This window comes from Saccharomycopsis crataegensis (assembly GCF_037102585.1).
Source record: "Saccharomycopsis crataegensis DNA, jcf7180000000084, whole genome shotgun sequence".
In the NCBI taxonomy this organism is placed as follows: Eukaryota; Fungi; Ascomycota; class Saccharomycetes; order Ascoideales; family Saccharomycopsidaceae; genus Saccharomycopsis; species Saccharomycopsis crataegensis.
In genome coordinates, this window is record NW_027043829.1 from 757,937 (window position 1) to 779,024 (window position 21,088).

Consider the following 21,088-nt stretch of genomic DNA (forward strand, 5'->3'; position numbering starts at 1 on the left):
ATTGTATCGCATTGACGTGTTTTCTTATGTTTGTTTTATTTTCGTTGTCTTAAGGTATTTTTCAATCTTTTCTTTGTTTAATTCACTGATTAATGATTGACCTTCAAAATTCGTAAATGGTAATTAGAAGAGCCACTATCAATATGACAGCTATCAAGAAAATCATTTTCAGCACACACTTCCTGGATCAGCTTCAAAATGAATTGCCTGTTACTTTTTTTATTATTATTTTTGTTGCCAGTGGCAGTTTTTTTTTTTCGGTATAATATAGATGGGAGGGCAAAAATCTTCAAATGTTGTAGCTAGTATTTGTCAACATGCATTTGACCACAAAAACGGGGACTTTCGTCACATACTCACTCACATACTCACACAGACCATCGGAGGTAATAGCCACTACATATTATCAAAATGAGATCACCTACAATATAATATAATATAAGTGTGTGGATATATGTAACTTATGGCATCCCTCACATGACACTAACGCGTAACACGCGTAATTATATAAAACAAACAAATTGCCGTTTTGGGTTTTTCCTCCCTGAAATTTTCCGTTTTTTTTCGTCGCGTCAATTTTTTTCAATTTTCGTTGAGTTCCATCATCTTCAACAACAACTTTTAGATATCCTATCAAATAACATACCTAGTAATTACAGCCTATCATGTCGACTTTCAGCTCACAGCCTGATGTTCCTTCTGATAGATTCATATCGAGTAATCCTCCATCATCCCTGAGATTCCAAAGTAACAATATCCCCTCCAGTGATGCTGGTAGAGGCCCTTTAGATCCCAGTCAAACCACAAATGCACAAGATGATGATTCCAGACCAGTAGAATCGCTTAGAAGAAGAAACAACGAAATAATTGAAAGAGTTCTTGATGTCACTGGTGACAAAGTACGGGAAGCCTTTGAGCATTTTCTCCAAGAATTCACTGAAGAATTAAGTAGCCACCCAGCCCAGGATCAACAACAACAACTCTTCGAAGGCAGACCATATCTAGCCCAATTGGAAGCCATGAGAATATATGAACTAAACACAATCTATATCAACTATAAGCACCTACTAACCAGAGAAAATGGGGTTTTGGCTTCGGCAATCACTGAGCAATATTATAGATTCTTACCATTTTTGCAAAGCGGTTTGAAACGAGTCATCAAAAAGTATGTTCCAGATTTATTAAAAAGTGGGGCAATTAACAACCCTAATTCTAATACTCAAGCTGATACCCAAGCATCATCTAGCGGTGCAACCTCCACTTCGAGTGCTTTGGAAAGTAATGAAAGAATTTTCCAAATCAGTATCTTTAATCTACCAACGGTTTACAGAATTAGAGATATTAAGTCAGATAAAATTGGTTCGTTGATCTCAATTTCTGGTACGGTTACCAGATCATCGGAAGTTCGTCCCGAATTGTTCAAAGCCTGTTTCACTTGTGATTTGTGTCGAGCAGTTGTCGAAAACGTTGAACAAATTTTCAAGTACACTGAGCCAAGTGCGTGTACCAACCCAAATTGTGAAAACCAGTCATACTGGTCGTTAAACGTTCAAAAATCACACTTTGTTGATTGGCAAAAAATCAAAATTCAAGAAAATCCAAATGAAATCCCTACTGGTTCCATGCCAAGAACTTTGGACGTTATCTTAAGAAGTGAAATGGTTGAAAGAGCTAAACCAGGTGACAAGGTCAAGTTAACTGGTATGACTATTGTTGTTCCAGATGTGAGTCAGTTGGGTTTGCCAGGTATCAAGCCGATGTCTAAAAGAGAATCGGGTCTGGGAAACGATGCGTTGAATTCTAGTGTCACTGGTTTAAAAACTTTAGGTGCTAGAGACTTGACTTACAAAATTGCATTTTTGGGTAGCCATGTTACCTCTTTATCTCTGAGTAAAGTTAATGACGATGAGAATAACGAAATGAATTCACATGCAAATGGATCTAAGATTGACAATGAAAAACAAGAACAAGAAGATTACTTGAACAGTTTGACTCAAGATGAACTTAGGGAACTTCAAATCATGGTCCGTGATGATCATATTTATGATAATTTGGTCAAATCGATTGCCCCAGCAGTCTACGGTCACGAAACCGTTAAAAAAGGGGTGCTCTTACAATTGCTTGGTGGTGTGCATAAAACTACTGTCGAAGGTATCAATTTGAGAGGGGATATCAATGTTTGTGTTGTTGGTGATCCATCTACATCTAAGTCTCAGTTTTTAAAATATGTTTCATCGTTTGCTCCAAGAGCCATTTACACTTCGGGGAAGGCATCTTCCGCAGCAGGTTTAACTGCTGCAGTTATTAAGGATGAAGAAACTGGGGAATTTTCCATTGAAGCTGGTGCATTGATGTTGGCGGATAACGGTATTTGTTGTATCGATGAATTTGATAAGATGGATGTTGGTGATCAAGTTGCAATTCACGAAGCAATGGAACAACAAACCATTTCCATTGCAAAAGCGGGTATCCAAGCCACTCTTAATGCCAGAACTTCGATTTTAGCTGCTGCTAATCCAATTGGCGGTAGATATAACCGTAAACAGTCTCTTCGTGCCAATTTGAGTTTGTCAGCGCCAATCATGTCAAGATTCGATTTATTCTTTGTGGTTTTGGACGATTGTAATGAAAAAATTGACACTCAGCTATCAAGCTTCATTATTGACTTACATAAAGGTGGTGACTCTTTCATTGACTCACCTTACTCCGCGACTCAAGTGGCCCGTTATATCAAATATGCTAAAACCTTCAAGCCTAAGATGACCAAGAAGGCTAGACACTGTTTGGTGAATTATTACAAAGATTTAAGAGCTGGCGATGCCCAAGGGTTTGGAAGATCAAGTTATCGGATCACGGTTCGTCAATTGGAATCAATGATTCGTTTGTCCGAAGCCATTGCTAAGGCTAACACATCCAACGTTATTGATGAGGCTGTGGTTACCGAAGCTTATGAATTGTTGAAAGATTCCATCATTAAGGTTGATAAAGACGATGTGGAAATTGAAGAAGATTATGAAAATGGTGGAGATGAACCAATAAACCAAGTGCCTGAATCAGAAGACCAAGATCAAGAAATGACCTCCAACAACCAACCAACTCAACAACCTGAAGTTCCTGAACACAAGCAATCTATTTCTTATGATAAATATGTGAAGATGATGAATATGATTGTAAAGAAGGTTAATGATTCGGAAAAATCTGTTGTTTCATCAACTTCCGAGGAATCAACGCCATCTATAGGCACTGGTGGTCTTACAGCCAATCAAATCATTGAATGGTATTTAAGTGAAATTGAAGATGACCTTGAAAGTGAAAAACAATACTTGCTTGAAGAAAAATTATGCAAGAAGGTTTTGAAGCGGTTGGTTAAGGATAGAATTCTTATGGAAGTCAGAAATACCAGTTCTGACGGATTCCTGGCTGAAAATGATTCAACTGTAGCTTCTGATGCTAGCAGAGCAGTTTACATTCTCCATCCAAATTGTGCCATTGCTGATTTTTTCAGTGAGGATTGATCGGTATTGGTTGTTGGTATTTTTTTATTTTTTTTTTTGAGTTTTTCTTTTTCATATTCTTCATTTCATTTCATTTTTCTCATTAGAGTTTTCTTGTTTTTCTACTGTTTATTGTTACTTTCCTAAGTATTGGGTTTCGATATAGTTATTAGATGTTTTTTTTTTCTTTATCTTTAAAAGATCCCTTAGGTGCTTGAGCTGTACGCTTTTGTGTCACTTGTAACTTTTCAGCATGCATGATCATCTTGACTCCAACAGACGTCAATAGTGGTTGGTCAAAATCTCAGTTTTATCTTGATTGTGGCTTGTTTTTATTTTTATTTTTTCTGTATTGTTTTCTGCTTTAACCTTTCACATATATTATTTGGTACCCGATTAACACAAAAAATAAGAAGAATTACTGACGGTAATTTTTTTTTGTTTTTTTTTTCTTCATTAAAACAATACTGAAGCTATGGAGCTTTCTGATTTGCCAATTGAACAGTATCCCTTACGAAGTTCCTCATTCATAGGCAGTATCCATGAGGCAGCAGAATTGGCGCTTGCTCCAGGCTGTTTAAACTGTGGGTGTGTAGCTACCAAAGCTGTTTTGCCATTGTTGAATAAGCACAATGATCATATCACCACTCTTTGCAACAAGTACCATAAAATGAAAACAGAAACTACTACAATGGCAAATGTATCAGGGGAAAGTTTAAATATGACTGAAGTAGTAGATCCTTTGGAACTCAGTAAGGCTAAACAGGAGTTGGAAGAGTTCGTTGATAATGAGGGAAGAGGCATTTCTTTCCCAAACATAGGAATGATCACCGCGTGTTCCTGTCCACAATCTACTGGTGGTGGAGGAATGGCTTTCTGTTTTGGGTTGGTGTTCAAAACTCGCGACGGGGAGATCCAAAAGCACTATATTACTCCACAGGTTATTCAACCATTAATTGTGGGTAAGGATATTGTGTGTTTTTTCTCATTTTTGGATCAAAGCAATTATACAAAGGAAAGGATTTTCAAGGCATTGGGCATTAAAGATGGTGCTTTAAACCCAAGTGGTCATCGAAACAATTTGTTTGAGGCAAAGTATTCGGTGTACGAGACTTTGGTTGACGATGGCAACATAGAAATCAGAACCCCCTTGTCCAGGATCACGAAATTGAAATTCGCTGATGATGACCCGGTATGATTGAGGCTGCATTAAGAGTTCTACTGACCAGCTTGTAATTTATTTTTTGTAATGTTTCTATTTTTCCTGTTTTTTAATTATCAAGTGATAAATAGTAGATAGGTTTTCAGCCATTATATAGAACCATCGATTGTTGCGAATTTGTCCAAAAAATACAAATATATATTGAATATTTATTCTTCAGCTTTGTTTTCCATTTTCAAATTGATAATCTCGAGGCAATCTTTTTCGGTTAAGTGAATAAGGAATTCCTCTAGTTGAGGATTTACATTTTGATCTTGACGTTGGTATTGCTCGTACGCGAGCTTTTTGGACGTGTTTCACAACTGATACTGATCGCTACATGCCACCTTACATATACTAAGAGAGAACAAATGATCAAGAAAATCAAGCACCTACATTTTCTTATCTTTCAGAATCCCCTCCCTCCAAGATCATGTTGCAAAACCCCACTTGTTGATAGTAATTGAGTGCTATGCTGGTTACGCGCACCGCCCAGGTAGCGGAGAATGATTTTTTTCACCTTCAAACTTTTGGCCCATCTATGTATACCCATCACTGGATATTTAAGTCATACTAATATTTCCCATCTGGACCCAATTTTATTTATACCCATATAATGTCATCTGGATCAAATTCTAATTCTGGAAAGGAGAGGTTTCAGGATTCCGAGCCTTCTGTACAATACAACAAAGATACCGTCAACTTTACCGACAATGCAAGCTCACCGGCAGAATTCAAGTACTATCCTGACTCTCCCAACTCTGTGCTCAATAAGGTTCGATTCGATCTGAAGCAGGCATCGAAGTTTTATGATCCGTGTGCCGAGAGCTCGAAGATGAGTATCAGGTGTTTGGAGGTGAACGGGAGAGAAAATAAAGCTATCTGCAATGAGTACTTCCAGGCTTATAGAGATTGTAAAAAAGAGTGGCTAGAGCAAAGAAAGAGAGACCGGTTGAAGGGCGGTTGGTAAGGTGACATGATGGTAGTTCTTCAGAAGGTATTGGGAACAATTTGCTTTATGTAAATAGAAAATGAAAGAAATGGATTGTTATTATGTATTTTTAGAGGGGAGAAGTTTCATTTAATAGTGATATTGAATTTTTTTTTCGCTGGTATATCTTTATTGTCCTGTAGGAATATGGAATCAACATTGATGTTAAAAGACTCTCACAAAAAAAATGAGCTGATATCTACATAAAAAAAAAAACGATACATGCGATAAGAATACAATCGAGGCTAGACAACATTTGAAATTTGGTTGAAAGGGAAAAACAGCAATCATTCTATTAAGATAACTCTAATAGACAAACATAAACAAGAATTGAAACAAAAGAAAGCCATATCAAGACTTCAAATCATTGCTCTCAGGCAAAAATTTATATAGGAATACTATAAATAAAGTCCTCTGTGAAGCAAAAAGAAAATTTTACAACTAAAATGCACCAAAAGAATATTTGGGAACTGAAAGCTTTTAAGTGGTCCTGATATCTGTAACTTTCAAAGGTAGATTACGCTTGACCGAAACATGACCGCCATTATTTTTGCTGCACATATCGTAAAGACCCTCTTCGGTATGGGGATGGAATCCTCTCTTAGCACAGTTAGTGATCAAATTCACCCCGAATGGGTCACTAAGCCTGAATATGCCAAAGTTAGGGTTGGAATTTGGAGCCACTACGATAGCAATGGATTCTGGTAACATGAGTTGGTACCCATTTTGAGTATGAAGATCAACGGAACTCAAGAAACATGCTTGGGTTGGGTGAGTATGAATCCAGCCCAAAATGAATAAATCATTGGCATCAACGTAGCTAAGAAGCTGCTCTTCATTGCTGGTGGAACATGTGTTGCTGGTACCATTTTGATCAGGGATGACAAGATCAGTGACGTAAAATGCATTATGAACAAGTTTTCCACAAAGGATACCGCAAGTTTCTATATCTTTGGCAGTTTGTGCTGCTGAAATCGCAGTGAACTTCGATTGGATTTCCACGGGAATGAATACGGTTTTTAAAGGAATACCACCCTCAGTAAATGCCTCGACTTGATGATCTACAACATCAACATCATTAGCAGATTCCTGATCGTTAATACTTATCTTCGAGTTGTTGGCAGATTTGATTTCTTCTGCAGATTTGACTTTTGGAGGACGCTGCGGCGAAGATATAGTTATTGGTGAGTTGGTGAAGTTTATGGCATCCTCTCCATCTGGTAGAGGGTGTGGGGTAGATTGTTCTTCCGGCGACTGTTGGAAAGGTTTGTACATTTTGATGAGCGACGGTTCGTTGGCGATGGTAGGATAATCCGGTACCAAGATACTTTCTTCATCGACGTCATGATCTTCATCACCGTTATCAAACTCAAAATCTTCATCAAGATTATTGACGGCGTTTGTAGCACGCTCGATCGTTGAACCGTTCGATACATTTTCCTGTGAATAGGACTGTTGCACTTGGTGTTGATGCGCGAGTTGGTTATTCTGAACATCATCATTGACAATGCTGCCTTCTTTTATTTCTTTGATTTGAGGAGTGGTATCAACAGGAGTTTTTGCAAATGCAAACTGTGGGGGAGGCTGATCAAAATTAAGCGATGGGTATCTGACGATTGGTTGTGACCGCTGATCGCTGGTGGTCGTTGTAAGATCGGAGAAATTTCGTCTTAGCTGGAAACTCTCTTGGCCGAATTGACTGGCATCAAATTCCTCCTCTTCGTCATAAGTCTCCTTTGAATTTCCTTCTTCTTGAAAATTTTGTTGGGGGCGCTCTTCCTCCTCCTCCTCTTCCTCCCCTTCCTCTTGGACGCTGCTGTGCAATTGACTCCGTTGTTTTGCCAATTGTCGTTGCTCAAGGATCTTCTTCTTGCGCAATTTGCGAGCCAAATTGAATTCTTCTATTTCCGATTCTATTAGAGGTTTGAGGGCTTGGCAACGTTGGTGGACTTTGGTGTACTTGTCACGCAAAATTTGATAAGAGGAACGATCAACGAACTCAGGGTGCGACGGGATCTTCACCAATATCATGTCAAGAAAACGGTGGTAAAAGAGATACGCCTCAGGGTAGTTATGATTAGCTTCTTCCTCCGCTCGGGCCTATTAAGGTTAAGGTGAGTTAGATATTAATGTTCATGTACAATATGTGTCAATAGCTAATGATACATACTTTTTTGTAGGTATTGTGGGCCATCTTTAGCCATGCAGTATAAGGGATCCTGTCATCGTAAGGGTACAGTGTGGCAAGGTGCTCGAGTTGCGAGGGCTCCTTGGGAGGTCTGTAGTCAGGGTTGGCCATGATTAATTGCACAGTATCTGGGAAGATATTGGCATAAGGCTAGATGGAGATCTCATCCACAGCCTGAAAAAGCCGTTTTGGGTGGTGTTTTCCCTTGATCAATTATCACGTGGTGATATATCCCGTCTAGGTAAACTGTAAACAACGCGTACTCACCGTGTTTTTGAAGCCCCCGACACCGGGTAATGCAGTCCCCCCCAATAAAAAAAACCCTCGTGGATGGCACAGGCACCTGCGCACAGACACAGAAGGGAATTCTTGTTGTGTGGCTGGCTGGCCGGGGTGTCTCAGATCGTTTTTTTTTTTTTTTTTCCCACTGACGGTGTTTACTTACACGGGAGTCAGCGGGAATATATTATTGTCACGATCGCCACTTCTTTATTGTTAGTTCTGCTACCACCAACCCTTACCAGATCAACTGTTACCCATCATCTAATGAACACCATCTCTGAGGTCTCTCATGAGAATGCCTCCGTGTTCTCCCACCAGAACAACAAGGCATTTGCGTCAAAGTCTAAACCTAGGGTCATCCCCGACTCAGCGTCGATACATTCAAACGTTCTTCATCTCGCCCCTTCAAAGTCAAGAGCTTCGACCATAAAACGCCAGATCACCACAAAAACCGCCGATGGAGCATTCAGACTAAATGGCTCATCACCAAGTAACTATACCGCCAGTCCCCAAGTGAAAAAAAATCTATCTGTCAAATCAAATGTATCTAGACCCCGCTCTCCTGCGTTGACCATTGAAAACGATAAGGACGATGCGTACTACAACGATATCAATGACGATATTCTCAAGGCCAATGCCAGAGCCGACGTCAAATCCATCAAATCTTACACCCCTACTGAAGACCTTAGGTCCATCAGATCTTACAGAGCCGTCGAGTCGGACCCTCTTACAGGGAAACCCCTTTTCGTCTATAAAGAAAAATCACCAGATCATGCTGCTAAAAAACACCAAAAACAAGTGGCCAGAGAAAAGTTTCTTAAAGATCTGTCCGACGAAAAAAGAAAAGAATTTCTCAATAAGAAATTCTCTGACAAGCTCAACCGCCTTCAAAAGCAAAATGTCGAGGACGAAGTCAAAAGTATCATCAGCGAATTATCAGACAAAGGGAAATCTATAGAAGATATCATTGATGACATCCGCAAAACCAGCGGCGACCGTAACAATTCATTCAAGCATTTGCGTGATAACAACCTTATTCCTCCCCCAGATGAGCTTTCCGATACCGAATCAAAACACTCCAACTTTATACCTGGTTATTATTCATCTCCACAAAATCATTCATCCCGAAAACACCATCGTACCAAATCATCAGCTTCAATGAATTCCCAAGGGTTTAATTTTACTCCACAGTTCCCATTAAACGATGCCTTCAACCCACAATACGCTGCTGCTGCTGCTGCCGCGGCGGCAGCCGCCGCTGCCACCGGAAGCGCTCCTTCCACAGTCCCTGGAACCCCAAACCCAAACTTCGCTTCCGGTGCTTTCCAGGGAGGGATGTTTCCTCCTCCTCCAGCTGGGTTTTCTCCTCAGCAACAGCAAATATGGTATCAAAATTTCATCGCTTATGCTCAAATGGCTCAAGCCCAATATGCCGCCCAACTTCAAACACAATTACATGAGCAAGAACAAGCTCGTCAGCGTGAATTTGATGAGAAAGAAAAAGCAGTAATGGCTGCTCTTGTCACCGCCAAAGTTCAACAACGTCTCCAAAACAAATTTGAAAAAGAATTGAAACTTTTGTCTGATTTGCGAAAACAAGCAGAAGAGGAGAGATTACAACGTTATGGTAATAACTATTGGGGTTGGCCATATTTTAAAAACCAAGAGCCTAAAAAGGACGATGCTAAGAAGGAAGCTCCAAAACCAAAATCTATTGCCCCAGCAGCGGAGAAAAAAGAAGAGAAGCCAAAGACTAAAGACCCAGTCAAAGTGTACGACTATGCTGATACTTCATCAATTCCATTTGTTTTCCCATTCGAAACTCTGCAAACTTGGGCCTCGTTTCTTGATGCTCTTAAAGAAGCTTTTCCTCAATATCGTATACAAATTGCTAATTCTAACCTTCGTCTTTATAATAAGACTTCCAATGTCAAGATTCTTCCATCTCACTGGGAAAAATCGGTTGAACCAGGCCTTTCAGTATCCGTGGAGTTCCCTCAACCAAAAAAACAACAGCAGCAACATAAGCAAATTAGTTTCATGTTACCTGATGATGCTCTGATGCACTCTCGTAAAGGTGGATTCCTTCGTTTTGGTGCAGCAGATGGAGCTGGAGGTCAACGTGGTATGAAGGCCCATGATCCACTCTACGGAACTTTTGACGAAGATGAGGGTCATGGTAAACCAAACAATCGTAATGTGGGTGGTCCTCGTCGTCCTGCCGGTGGTTTTTTCAGATGGATGACCGAGGCAGACCGTGCTGATCGTCATAATACCAGGAGATCTATTAGTGGTGGCGGTGAAATGATGCCTGATCCATCAATGATGAGCCGCAGTAACAGTGCCCATAAGACCACTGGTGGTGGTGACAATATTGATAAAGAGGTTAGTGCTTTAAATGATCCAGATTTGTGAAACGATGTCTGTCAATTCCGATCACTCTTTTATTATATTCAGCCTTTTTGTTTCTTGGCTAAGTTGCATGTTGTTTGAGATCACCCCCTCGCATACTATAATTATCATTATCACATTTTCGTTGTTTGTTGATATATCTTTTTAATTCCTAGCTTCTGTTACCTGCTTTATTCTTTTTACTGCTTACTTTACTATTATATCATAGATCATATCATATAGCATTTTACTAGTAATTATTTCTTTTTTTTTCATAAAGAGTTGTGTTTTTTTTTTCCCCTGAATTTTTGCTCTTGTAAATAAATAAAAAATATTCAGTTAATGAAAAACACTAATTTTAGAGGTTGGTTGTTGTTGAAATTTTGAGCGTTCTTTGTGTTAATTTTGAGTTTGTGTACATGCAGTTATGTAAACTCGAATACAAAAACTGTTATTTTGTGGCTTAGGTTACGAAAACACCATTACTGATCGATCATCCATCACACATGATTATTCGGACTAATAATTCTTTCACCAAGTGATGCCTTTCAAAGCTGCCAGTATTCATTATGTAATAAATAATTCATGCTAGTGTCCATAAATCTGCCAGGCCAAGCTTACGTAGATAATTTTGACATCTGTAAACGCAGGTACTCTTTTTGCTTTCTGGGCTATGAGAAAGCCGATCTGTTTAAGAATATAGTTATCTTAGATGCATATAGTTAGAATGTAGAAGAGAACAATACAAAATAACTTTCAACCCAAATAACAGCTATCTTAACGTAATGTCTGCTAATTCCTCCACTAACCCTTTTCCGCCAGTTTTCCATTTAATTCTTGCTGATTTACGTGAATTTAAGTTCTTCTGTAAGCTTACTTCATGTTCAGGATGTTCCATATTATATAATAGTCACTTTCTACTAGAAGGCTTGGTTTAATAGCAACACATTGAGATTGAAGCTCACATTCTACAAATAAATTGTTTAGAATAATAATAATAGATTAGAGCATATAATACAAATAATATACATAATAAAGAACTAATAGAGATGAGAAAAAAAAAAAAAAGCCAAAGTGGGAAAATGTGTATATATCAAAAAGAAGAAAACAAAAAATCAAAAACAAAAAACAAAAAAGAGCAGATAAAAAAGGTAAAGCAAGTGGTATCAACTCAATAAATTACCATGACTGGTTTGATGTGACTTTAGCATTTTTTTATAGATGTATTTTTTTTTTTTTAAATGATAATCTTCAAAGCAAAGAGGAAGTAATGGCAACCAAGAAAGCACCAAACAATACCGAGAAGTAATCAACCTTTAAACTGGTACCGAAACTTGAAGCCTTTTCATAGGTACCATTAGCATAATAGTGTTTATTCAAGTCTTTCTTCAAAATATTCTTGACAGCAGTAATATAACTTTTACCATCAATGGCGGTGTTGTTTTCAGCGGTGGAGGCGTCCCAAATCATGATCCCACCGAAAGTGGCATTGGTGGAAGCCAATTCGACCTTTTCTTTCAACAACAGGGTATCGCTAAAGTAACCAGAGTTGGCAGAGGCAGAAGACCCTGGAATCCCCATGTATAATTTGATGTCCTTATTTTGAGAGACGTCTTGTGCGTATTGGGCCCAGGTGTTCCAGTTGAAGTAGTCAGTGTTGGCATCACAATTCAATGGATTGTTGTAGAATTGAATAAAAGCAAAGTCGATAAAAGTGTTATTGAGGGTGGCACCCAAAGCAGCTTCAGGGTATGGGCATTGTGGGGCGGCAGACAAGTAATAGGTCTTACTGGCGTCATTGAATTTGCTTCTCAAGCTATCCCCGAGCGCTTGGAACCCAACACTGGAATTGGTTTCGATATCTAAATCAAAACCATCGACCTTGACTTCCCCAAATGGACGAACTTGTTCGGTGGAGTTGGCATCGCCAAACATTTGCCACAAGGTTTCTGCAAAATCTTCTGCTTGAGTGTCATTGTCAAAACCATAAGAGGAACCTTCACCACCGAGGGATAACATGATGATCTTACCATTATCTTGACAAGTTTGGATTTGGGAAGCAATAACGGTGAGTTGATCTTGATATTGCTCACTATATTCATACTCATCCAACACTAAGGTTGGAATGCCACTGGTACCTGGGAAAACACTCAAGAATGACAACAACACAATATCAACAGTATCTTGCAAACAATATTCTGTCAAGTTTTTTTCCGAAGCCTGGCCATTGGAGACAGTCGAAATGGTGTTTTGTCCCCAGTAAACTGCGACGTTTTCTCTTGATTCATAATTGAACGAAGCTCTGGTGACGCTCCCCATTATAGAGGCAAGAAGAATGACGGTGTTCCAAATCATTATGTGATATTGTCGGTATTAATAGATAAAAAAATAATGAATTATAAGTAAAACGAGAGACGATTCTAATGTGGCTTGCTGATTAATATATATATTTATATATATTTGTGTTGAAAGCAACTGATGGACAATGTTTTTAAAGAATGAGGAAGGAAAGGTACCACAGAGGACTTGACAGGCTATTTATATGTCGGATACAATACGCATAGCATGTTCCATATGTTACACCAGCCTCTTTCCTCGAATGAAAAGCCTTGCTCATATTTCATAATTACCAGAATATAGGTTAATTCCATAAATTGAGAAGAAATGCACAGTCTAACTAGTGGGGGCCGCGGGAATGCCATCAAATGCAGTGCGAGGAAAATGTCGCACTTTAATGCCTTTTTCTTCCTCTATTTTTATCAAACACCATTCTTGCATAATGTAAAGTGAATTTGACGAGCATTTAATGGTGCAAAGGGTTATTGGTTGTATACAATGTATATGCCGTGTAACACAGCACATCCACATCGAACAACTGTCGTTTCTTCAGCACTTACTTACTACACCATTTGTAACGCGAAAGTCTATAAATAAAGCATTGAGTTGTCGTATATGTCGCTTCGAATCAAAATTTGTTTCAGCCATTTAGTAAGTGCGTATCAGAGAGTCCCCGTTACACTGACTAAAACAGCCGAGAAAGTAACTAATAAATTAAAAATAAATAGATTAAGAAAAAAAAAAAAAAAAAGAAAAGAAAAGCCCACAACTTTCCTGAAACAAGACAAAGCTCAAACAATAAGCTTGTCCAAAGTCTCTTTCAATTTGTCTTGAGATCTCAACACCTTCAAGTCTTGTTCAGTACCCCAGTATTGACCATTGACAAAGATAGATGGCACCCATTTTCTACCGGCTAATTCGGTAAAAGCCTGTTCGATTCTGTAAGCTTCGGCTTGGTCTGGCAACTTATCGAGTTCGTAGGCATAGAAGTACCCATCGTACTTCTTGTGTTCCTTCAAGGTGTTAATGGCGTACTTGACATCCGGGCACCATGATTTGGCCAAGAGAAAGTATGGATGCTTGGCCAAAAGATCCTTTGCAACCTTCAAATATTTAGCTTCAACCATTGTTGTTGTTGTCTATAAGAGTTAGAGGCGGAGTTGTAATTTCCTTAGGGTGTGTTTACCAGAATCAAGGAGGAAGATAGGGATTGCCATCCTAATCTACGGAACCCCAATCAGCCAAAAAAAGAAAAAAATCGAAATGTCACGTGCAATCATGACTCGGATAAATCATCACTAACTTCGGGGGATGCCGGAATAATGCAACTACATACTTCGATAATCGTCTTACCAATAGTGCAGCATCCATAATTCGTCTTATTATAGCGAAATAATACTTACTCTAGATGAGCCAACTCAGCAAGATCAATGTACCTAATCTCGGCATGCTCTTCGGCCCATTTGACCCATTTCGACAAGAACTGGTTTCTGTTTTCGCCAATAGTTTCCATATCACCAACCACACAAAGCTGTCTTTTGGGTCTGGTGATTGCAACGTTTAATCTTCGCTCATCTTTAAGAAACCCGATTTTCTTATCAAAGTTGCTCCGGACCAACGATAATAAAATCACTTCCTTTTCGCGGCCTTGGAATCCATCGACGGTGGAAATTTCAATCTTTGGATATTTCTTATGAATTTTTTGTTTCAACAATGAAACTTGCGAGCTATAAGGGGAAATCACCCCGATTGACTCTTGAGCTACCTCTGCATTTACCAAATCCTCAACGTGCTTTAAAACCACAAGCGCCTCGTTCTCATTGTATTTTGACGAAGTCGATAATGCGCTATTATCTCCAGAAGAGTCCTCAAGCTCTGGAAAGTCTCCTCCTTGGGTGTCGTACCAAATTACCGGGACACATGTATCGTCAGTGTCGTCGACCGCTGGCATATCCTGCAACAACCTATCCTTCACCGAAGCATCAGCGACTAATTTCCCTTGGTATAATTGACGAGAACTGAACTCCATGATGGTTTCATTCATCCGATATTGAATATTCAACAACTGTTTCAATTGGTCGTCTGGGTGTAGTTTAATTAATCGATCAAATAATGTAGTTTCCAATTTCTTCTTTGATACTTGGATTTTTAGATTCTTGGGATTCTTTTGGTCAGCCGACAAAATATTATGGCCATCTAACTTTACCGTTGGCGGAAGTTGTTTATTATCGCCCGCCAATACTAATTTCTTGATACCTGGGTGCGATATTATCGGTATCCAACACTGAGGTTCTAAAGATTGAGAAACTTCATCAATGATCAATACATCAAATAATGGCTTCCCAGTCTGCGTCATTGAAGTGAGATCTCTGCTACTAGCACCGTGTAATGTGGACACCACCACTTGGGCTCCCAAAATCAATTCCTCCACCACTTTTTTCTCGCGTACTCTCAAATCTTTCTTCAAAAATTTGATATCATTCCAAATCTCTTTACGTTGTCGGTAGCTTTTAGTTTTCTTTAATGTTTTCAAGTTATCAGAAATCTCCTGCTTGATATCGTTGGTGACCTCGGCATTGTCTCCAGATTTGGAAATATAATCTAGGGAATGTTTTTGTACCGTTGGCAACAATCTCGCGGGATGACCTATTCTTAAAAGTTTGGTATAAGGTACCACCTTATCTAGTCGTTCAATAATCGTATCCACTGACACATTGGACGGTCCACAAACAAGAATTCTATCACATTTTCCGCTTTCGAGCAATTGCTGGACCAACTCAATAATAGTGTAGGTCTTACCAGTACCCGGTGGTCCGTGTATGATTGACAATGAAGAATTGAGGGCAAAATTGATGGCACGTTGTTGTGATCCATTCAATTGTGGATTATGGAATTGCAACTTCAGAAAAGATTCTTCTAAGGTCGCGGGAGACGGGCTAATGAATTTGGATTGTCCTAATAGCAATTGAATCAATGGAGAAATATTTCCCGAGTCTAACTCCTTGAGTTTCCTCATTGTGGATTCCATCCGCTTGTAAGTTATCGAATTGGAAATCTTCACTAACCATACCCTCTCGTTCTCAAGTTTCAATAAATTGTCTTCGAACTTCTCATCTATCGCCAATTGAATGGTTTTCGTTGATACTTTAGTGATAACCCCTTCGATGGTGCATAAGTCTACCTGGTTTTTGTTTTTTTCCAGTAGTTTTACCTCGGATTTCGATCCTTTTGTAGATTTCTTATTATTGGCAGATAGTTTCTTCTTAGACGCCGTTGATGACGGGATTTTTTCCACCTTAATGATATCCCCCACTCTAATCTCTCCACTATCGATGTCCTCGGTCGAGTTCACAGCATTATCATTGGCCAATTCAACCACAGTTCTTCCTCCAAGACCAGTCCTGATATTGGAAATATTCAAGTTGAGGATCGCAAGGCCTTGTTGCGATAGTTTCTTGGTTGATAATTTCGCCAACAAATCATTGACTAATTCTACATCCGATTCTCTTTCCAAGGAAACCGCTTCTAGAAAAGCGTCTGATAACTTTTCTTTTTCATCTGACATAATTTTCTTCCAAGATACTGAGCGATGTGAAGAGTCGTAATGTTTTCATCTCTCCTCATATAATTTTTTTTCCTCTCTATCGTTTTACACAAAACCGGTCCGGCAGCAGGCGTTCCTCAACAAAGTCTTGGAAGGATAATGGAAATTACGAATAGAAGTAGTGTCGTATCACTCTAATAATACTAAGTATAATAATATAATGTAATGTTTGTTCTAGGCCTCAGTTACATCTGAAAAAAAAAATTCCAATAATCAGTCCCCAGTCCGTGGCACCGGACCTTAAAAGGCTTCTGTCTGCAACCGGTCAAACGGTGGGATTTTGACAGAGAAAAAAAAAAAATTACTAATATATAAAACATCGATCAGACCCACAAAACACCATTGATTTCATATCTAATAGTGATAAAAACAAAAAACAAAGAAGAAGGCAACTAGTACATTTGATAATAGTTTCCTGTGCTTCCTTCATCTATTTACAATAAGATAACTTAAATCATCGTCATGAGTTGCTGTTCAGATATAATTCTTGTGATCATCTCACTTTTCTTGCCACCGGTGCCAGTATTGATTAGAAGAGGCATCTGCTCGGCCGATTTCTTCATAAACATTGCGCTCTGCTGTCTTGGGTTCTTGCCTGGATTGATCCATTCGTGGTACATCATTGCTAATTATCCTGGCACTAGACTTTGGGATGCTGAAGCCGCAATTTATTACGTCCCCGTGGTCCAGCCGAGACCAACCAACAACAATTCCAAGGGGAAAAAGAAACATCATCCTGAGGGAACTTCGAATACCACCACTCCTTTGATTTCTAACCAAAGAGGAAACTATCATTCTGTTGATGATGGGGTTGGCACTTCTGCCCGCTTGACAAATTCTAATGGTGGACAAATTGCCACCGATGGTCCTCCACCACCTTATTCACAAGCCGCTGGTCAACAAAATTCAACCGACAATAAACAAGTATTGTGAATTTTATAATATTATTTCATCTTTGTGATTCAAAAGATTTTGGCTCTATGCTTGAATATTTTCTGTTTTGTTCCTCCCCCTTTTTTCTTTTTTTTTGTCTTATTTCTGCTGTTTGTTATCTTACACAAGATTTTCAGGGAGATTCAGTAGTTACACTTACATTTTGCGTTTATTTACTTATTATTTTGTTTTGGTATATTGCTTTCGGTTTTTGGATAGATGATTAGGTGTTTTGAATAATCAGATTTACGATTTGTAAGATAATAGTGATGATGTAAAATGGAATATGGATTAATTAATGTACACTTGAGACTAAAATGTCTATTGTCTATTAAACTCTTCCAACTATCAGTTGAAAGAAATGCAAATGAAAAGGAGAAAAAATAAATAAATAATAAAACTGTCTATTGTTTATCTGCAGTTGTAACAAAAGGAAGAAGATGAAAACCCAGTGGCTCTATAAACGTTGATTTTCTCTTGATTGAGTGAGCTCAAATACTTCAAGTCAATATTATTATTCCCGTTGACATGCAAATGTTGTAAATCTGTCAAGTCTCCCAAGCTTTCACAATGGGTGATTTTATTGTAATTCAAATTTAAAACTTTGAGACTGAGTAAATTTTCCAAGTTTTCAATCTTATCAATATAATTATTATTCAAGAAAACTGCCGTCAAAGAAGTTAAGGTTTCTAGGTTTTCTAGTTTTTCAATCGAGTTTTCGCTGAGGTACAAGTTTTTCAATTTCGTTAGATTTTCCAAATTTTCAATCTTTTGAATATTATTGCTATTCAAATATAAGTTTTCCAAATTGGTCAACTTCGACAAGTTTTCAATCTTAAAGATGTGATTATGATGGATTGATAAAGTTTTCAAAGAGTGTAAATTGAACATATTGGCAATTTTGGATATTTGATTATGAGATAAGTTGATGTGATTAAGGGTGGTTAAATCATTGAATGACTCAGGGATTTCCTCTATGGAGTTATGCGCCAATGCCAAAATTTTGAGGGATTGCACATTGCCAAGAGTTGAAAGATCCTCAATGTGGTTGTAACAGAGGTTCAAAGTAGATAATAAAGGCAACTGTAAACTGGCATGCAGAATAACATTATTATTCAAATATAAATCTGTTAATTTTGGTAGTTGCAAATTTTCAATATTTAGTACTTTGTTGTGACTGCAATCTAAAACTTCCAATTCTTTGCAATTCTCAATTTCTCTGGCAATCTTTGTAATCTTATTGTGGGAAACATTTAATTTGATTAAATTCCGTAAATGACCCAAATTAGAAATATCAGCAACACTATTTCTACCCAAGTTTAATTCTTGCAACATTGGTAAATTTGGAAATCCAGTTAAATCAGAAATCAAGTTCTCCGAAAGTGATAATTTTGCAAGTTTTTCATTTTCAAGGTTCTCAATCTTTGCCAAAACGTTATCGGTCAATTGTAATTCCACAAGATCCTTTAAATAGTGCAAGTTCTCAAGTTTAACGATTTTATTGGCTGCAATTTTGAAGGTTTTCAACAGAATCAAATTATTCAAGTTTTGCAATCTCATAATGTCATTATTGGATAAATCCAAGGTTTGCAAATTCCAACATTTATCCAAGTTCTCGATAAACGAGATTTTATTGTCATTAAGATAAAGCTCTCTTAAGTTTCTTAATTTGGAAATGTCATTCCCAATGTCTTTGATCTTATTGCATCCAAGATTTAATTGATTTAAATTCTGAAGGTGACTCAAGTTTTCAATAGTTTTAATCAGGTTGAAAAAAAGTTGAAGCACTTTCAAGTTTTTCAAATTGTCAAGATTCTCAATTTTTCCAATTTGGTTTTCCACTAACACAAGTTCTTCTAAGCTTTTCAATTTGTGAATATTTGTAAGCCTTGTCAACTTATTGTAGCTCAAATCCAATTTTTTGAGTTGGGGTAAATCTATTAGCTCATGAATTCTATAAATTGAATTTTTGGATAAATCCAAAGTTTGTAAATTTGGTAAGAATTTATGTGTAAGATTGAGAAATTGTTGGATTGAATTGTTTTGAAGATTCAAATATCTGAGGGAAGGGATGTTGAAGTGACTAGCATCAAAGTATTTCATTTCATAATCGACGGTTAATGAAGAAAGGCAATGAAAGTTATAATGCCCAAAGTCTATGAAATGGTTCTTCTTTTCGTGTAGTTTGATGGACAAACTGGTTAACCTTTGTTCATTCATAACTCGAAGTGATTGTTTATCTTCTGTAACCACTGATAAGTCAGCGATATTTAAATCCAATGGTTGAGATATCTGCAAATAAGGACACAATATTTGGAAAGATTTCAAAGCTTGATGGTGGTCCAAGTCGTTGATTATCAATGAATCCAAGTCCTTATTCAATGGGGTATTTTTGCAATCGATATGCGAGAGAGATGTAGAAGATTGGTGATTATTGAGATGTTGGCAGGTTATAGACACGCTTTTTATTAGCAGTTTATACTGAATGATGTTTGGTAGGGAGTCCAAGTAGCAGTAACAAGTGATGACGTTCGATGTTTGATTCTTGGTGAATTGGAATCCTTGGATATCGATCAAGTCGATGGAGTTGTCATTGGATTCGACAACGGCATTTAGGTCATCTTGGGGGTCACAATCTTTCTCGAAAGAGTTGATGAGGACGACGTTTTCAAAGAGCATTGAGTTTAAGATGTTTAACATGGTGAGTTTGTTGATGGATGATGATACCTGATATAACGCGCCAAGTTCTGTGATTGGGAGGTGGCTAAAGATTTTGAGGATGACCTCGTTAGGTAGCGATTGCATTGTGATAGTGTGAGTGAGTATGTATGTAATGTTTTGCAATGACGTCGATATATGAATAGATAGATGAAAAAGTAGAAAATAGAAAAGAGAGAGAGAGAAAGAGAGAAAGAGAAAGAAAGAAGGATCAACTGGTGGTTTTAAAAAGAAAAAATTGGAGTAAGCGCTGTCTCTTGTTTCTTTTTGGCCTTTTCTTTTTTTTTTTTCTCCGACTCCGATTACGTCATGGGCGATAGCGACGGATGGTTGTGATATCCCACGGAGTTTGCATGGTTATGGTTGTTATTATCGATGATATGTTTTTTTTACGATTATTACCAGTGATGCTCTCCGATTGTCATCACTGTTGTGTAGTATACTAAAAACGACGCCCATGAGAATCACAGATGGATGGGGCACCTTGTGGCAGGACCAACGCCTTTTGCAGATATTCCGTTACAAAAACTTTTTGGTACATGTCTGGCCTGTGTGTCCATGGACACGGTCTGCATTTACAAATTAGCGCTATCATCCTTTAGTAAATTAATACTGGCGTTTCCTTATAGCCGATGGTCCTCTGTTAGCCTACCACCACTACTGTGTCACCAACACCTCTGATATCATCCATCACTTCACAGCACCCTTTTTATTGATGAATACACGGAGTTACCCTCCCTAAAAAGCAACGTAGGGCCACTATTGTTGTGCTGCCGTTTGGCAATTTCTGGCCGGCAGGAGTGTGAGATATTATTATTATTACTAGTATTACAGCTATTTATTAATTCATTCATTTGTCTTTTACGACCAATGCTCTATTAAACCCTCTAGCTATTGCTATCATAGCACTGCTGCTTGACACATGCTACTCTAGCCGAGGTTTTTCCTG

The 21,088-nt window shown here is 38.2% G+C and overlaps 10 protein-coding genes across 10 annotated transcripts; 5 read left to right on the forward strand and 5 right to left on the reverse strand. All coding sequences in view use genetic code 12, as the record gives it.

Annotated features, from left to right (window-relative positions):
- Positions 1–665: 665 nt before the first annotated feature.
- MCM6 (MCM DNA helicase complex subunit MCM6) lies at positions 666–3,515 on the forward strand (the record flags this gene model as incomplete). Its single annotated transcript, XM_064996953.1, has 1 exon — positions 666–3,515. One exon carries the CDS (start codon positions 666–668, stop codon positions 3,513–3,515), a length of 2,850 nt encoding a protein of 949 aa, XP_064853025.1.
- Positions 3,516–3,969: 454 nt separating this feature from the next.
- DASC09_033550 (uncharacterized protein) lies at positions 3,970–4,692 on the forward strand (the record flags this gene model as incomplete). Its single annotated transcript, XM_064996954.1, has 1 exon — positions 3,970–4,692. The coding sequence occupies one exon, from the start codon at positions 3,970–3,972 to the stop codon at positions 4,690–4,692; it is 723 nt and encodes a 240-aa protein (XP_064853026.1).
- A 619-nt stretch (positions 4,693–5,311) lies between these two features.
- On the forward strand, positions 5,312–5,665 carry COX23 (Cox23p; the record flags this gene model as incomplete). The annotated part of the gene is made up of 1 exon (XM_064996955.1): positions 5,312–5,665. One exon carries the CDS (start codon positions 5,312–5,314, stop codon positions 5,663–5,665), a length of 354 nt encoding a protein of 117 aa, XP_064853027.1.
- A 501-nt stretch (positions 5,666–6,166) lies between these two features.
- DASC09_033570 (uncharacterized protein) lies at positions 6,167–7,985 on the reverse strand (the record flags this gene model as incomplete). Its single annotated transcript, XM_064996956.1, has 2 exons — positions 6,167–7,786; positions 7,857–7,985. 2 exons carry the CDS (start codon positions 7,983–7,985, stop codon positions 6,167–6,169), a joined length of 1,749 nt encoding a protein of 582 aa, XP_064853028.1.
- A 435-nt stretch (positions 7,986–8,420) lies between these two features.
- DASC09_033580 (uncharacterized protein) lies at positions 8,421–10,571 on the forward strand (the record flags this gene model as incomplete). The annotated part of the gene is made up of 1 exon (XM_064996957.1): positions 8,421–10,571. The coding sequence occupies one exon, from the start codon at positions 8,421–8,423 to the stop codon at positions 10,569–10,571; it is 2,151 nt and encodes a 716-aa protein (XP_064853029.1).
- Positions 10,572–11,798: 1,227 nt separating this feature from the next.
- DASC09_033590 (uncharacterized protein) lies at positions 11,799–12,902 on the reverse strand (the record flags this gene model as incomplete). Its single annotated transcript, XM_064996958.1, has 1 exon — positions 11,799–12,902. One exon carries the CDS (start codon positions 12,900–12,902, stop codon positions 11,799–11,801), a length of 1,104 nt encoding a protein of 367 aa, XP_064853030.1.
- A 773-nt stretch (positions 12,903–13,675) lies between these two features.
- DASC09_033600 (glutathione-disulfide reductase GRX8) lies at positions 13,676–14,011 on the reverse strand (the record flags this gene model as incomplete). The annotated part of the gene is made up of 1 exon (XM_064996959.1): positions 13,676–14,011. One exon carries the CDS (start codon positions 14,009–14,011, stop codon positions 13,676–13,678), a length of 336 nt encoding a protein of 111 aa, XP_064853031.1.
- Positions 14,012–14,283: 272 nt separating this feature from the next.
- HCS1 (ATP-dependent 5'-3' DNA helicase HCS1) lies at positions 14,284–16,449 on the reverse strand (the record flags this gene model as incomplete). The annotated part of the gene is made up of 1 exon (XM_064996960.1): positions 14,284–16,449. The coding sequence occupies one exon, from the start codon at positions 16,447–16,449 to the stop codon at positions 14,284–14,286; it is 2,166 nt and encodes a 721-aa protein (XP_064853032.1).
- A 501-nt stretch (positions 16,450–16,950) lies between these two features.
- DASC09_033620 (YqaE/Pmp3 family membrane protein) lies at positions 16,951–17,421 on the forward strand (the record flags this gene model as incomplete). The annotated part of the gene is made up of 1 exon (XM_064996961.1): positions 16,951–17,421. One exon carries the CDS (start codon positions 16,951–16,953, stop codon positions 17,419–17,421), a length of 471 nt encoding a protein of 156 aa, XP_064853033.1.
- A 411-nt stretch (positions 17,422–17,832) lies between these two features.
- On the reverse strand, positions 17,833–20,226 carry DASC09_033630 (uncharacterized protein; the record flags this gene model as incomplete). Its single annotated transcript, XM_064996962.1, has 1 exon — positions 17,833–20,226. One exon carries the CDS (start codon positions 20,224–20,226, stop codon positions 17,833–17,835), a length of 2,394 nt encoding a protein of 797 aa, XP_064853034.1.
- Positions 20,227–21,088: the final 862 nt, after the last annotated feature.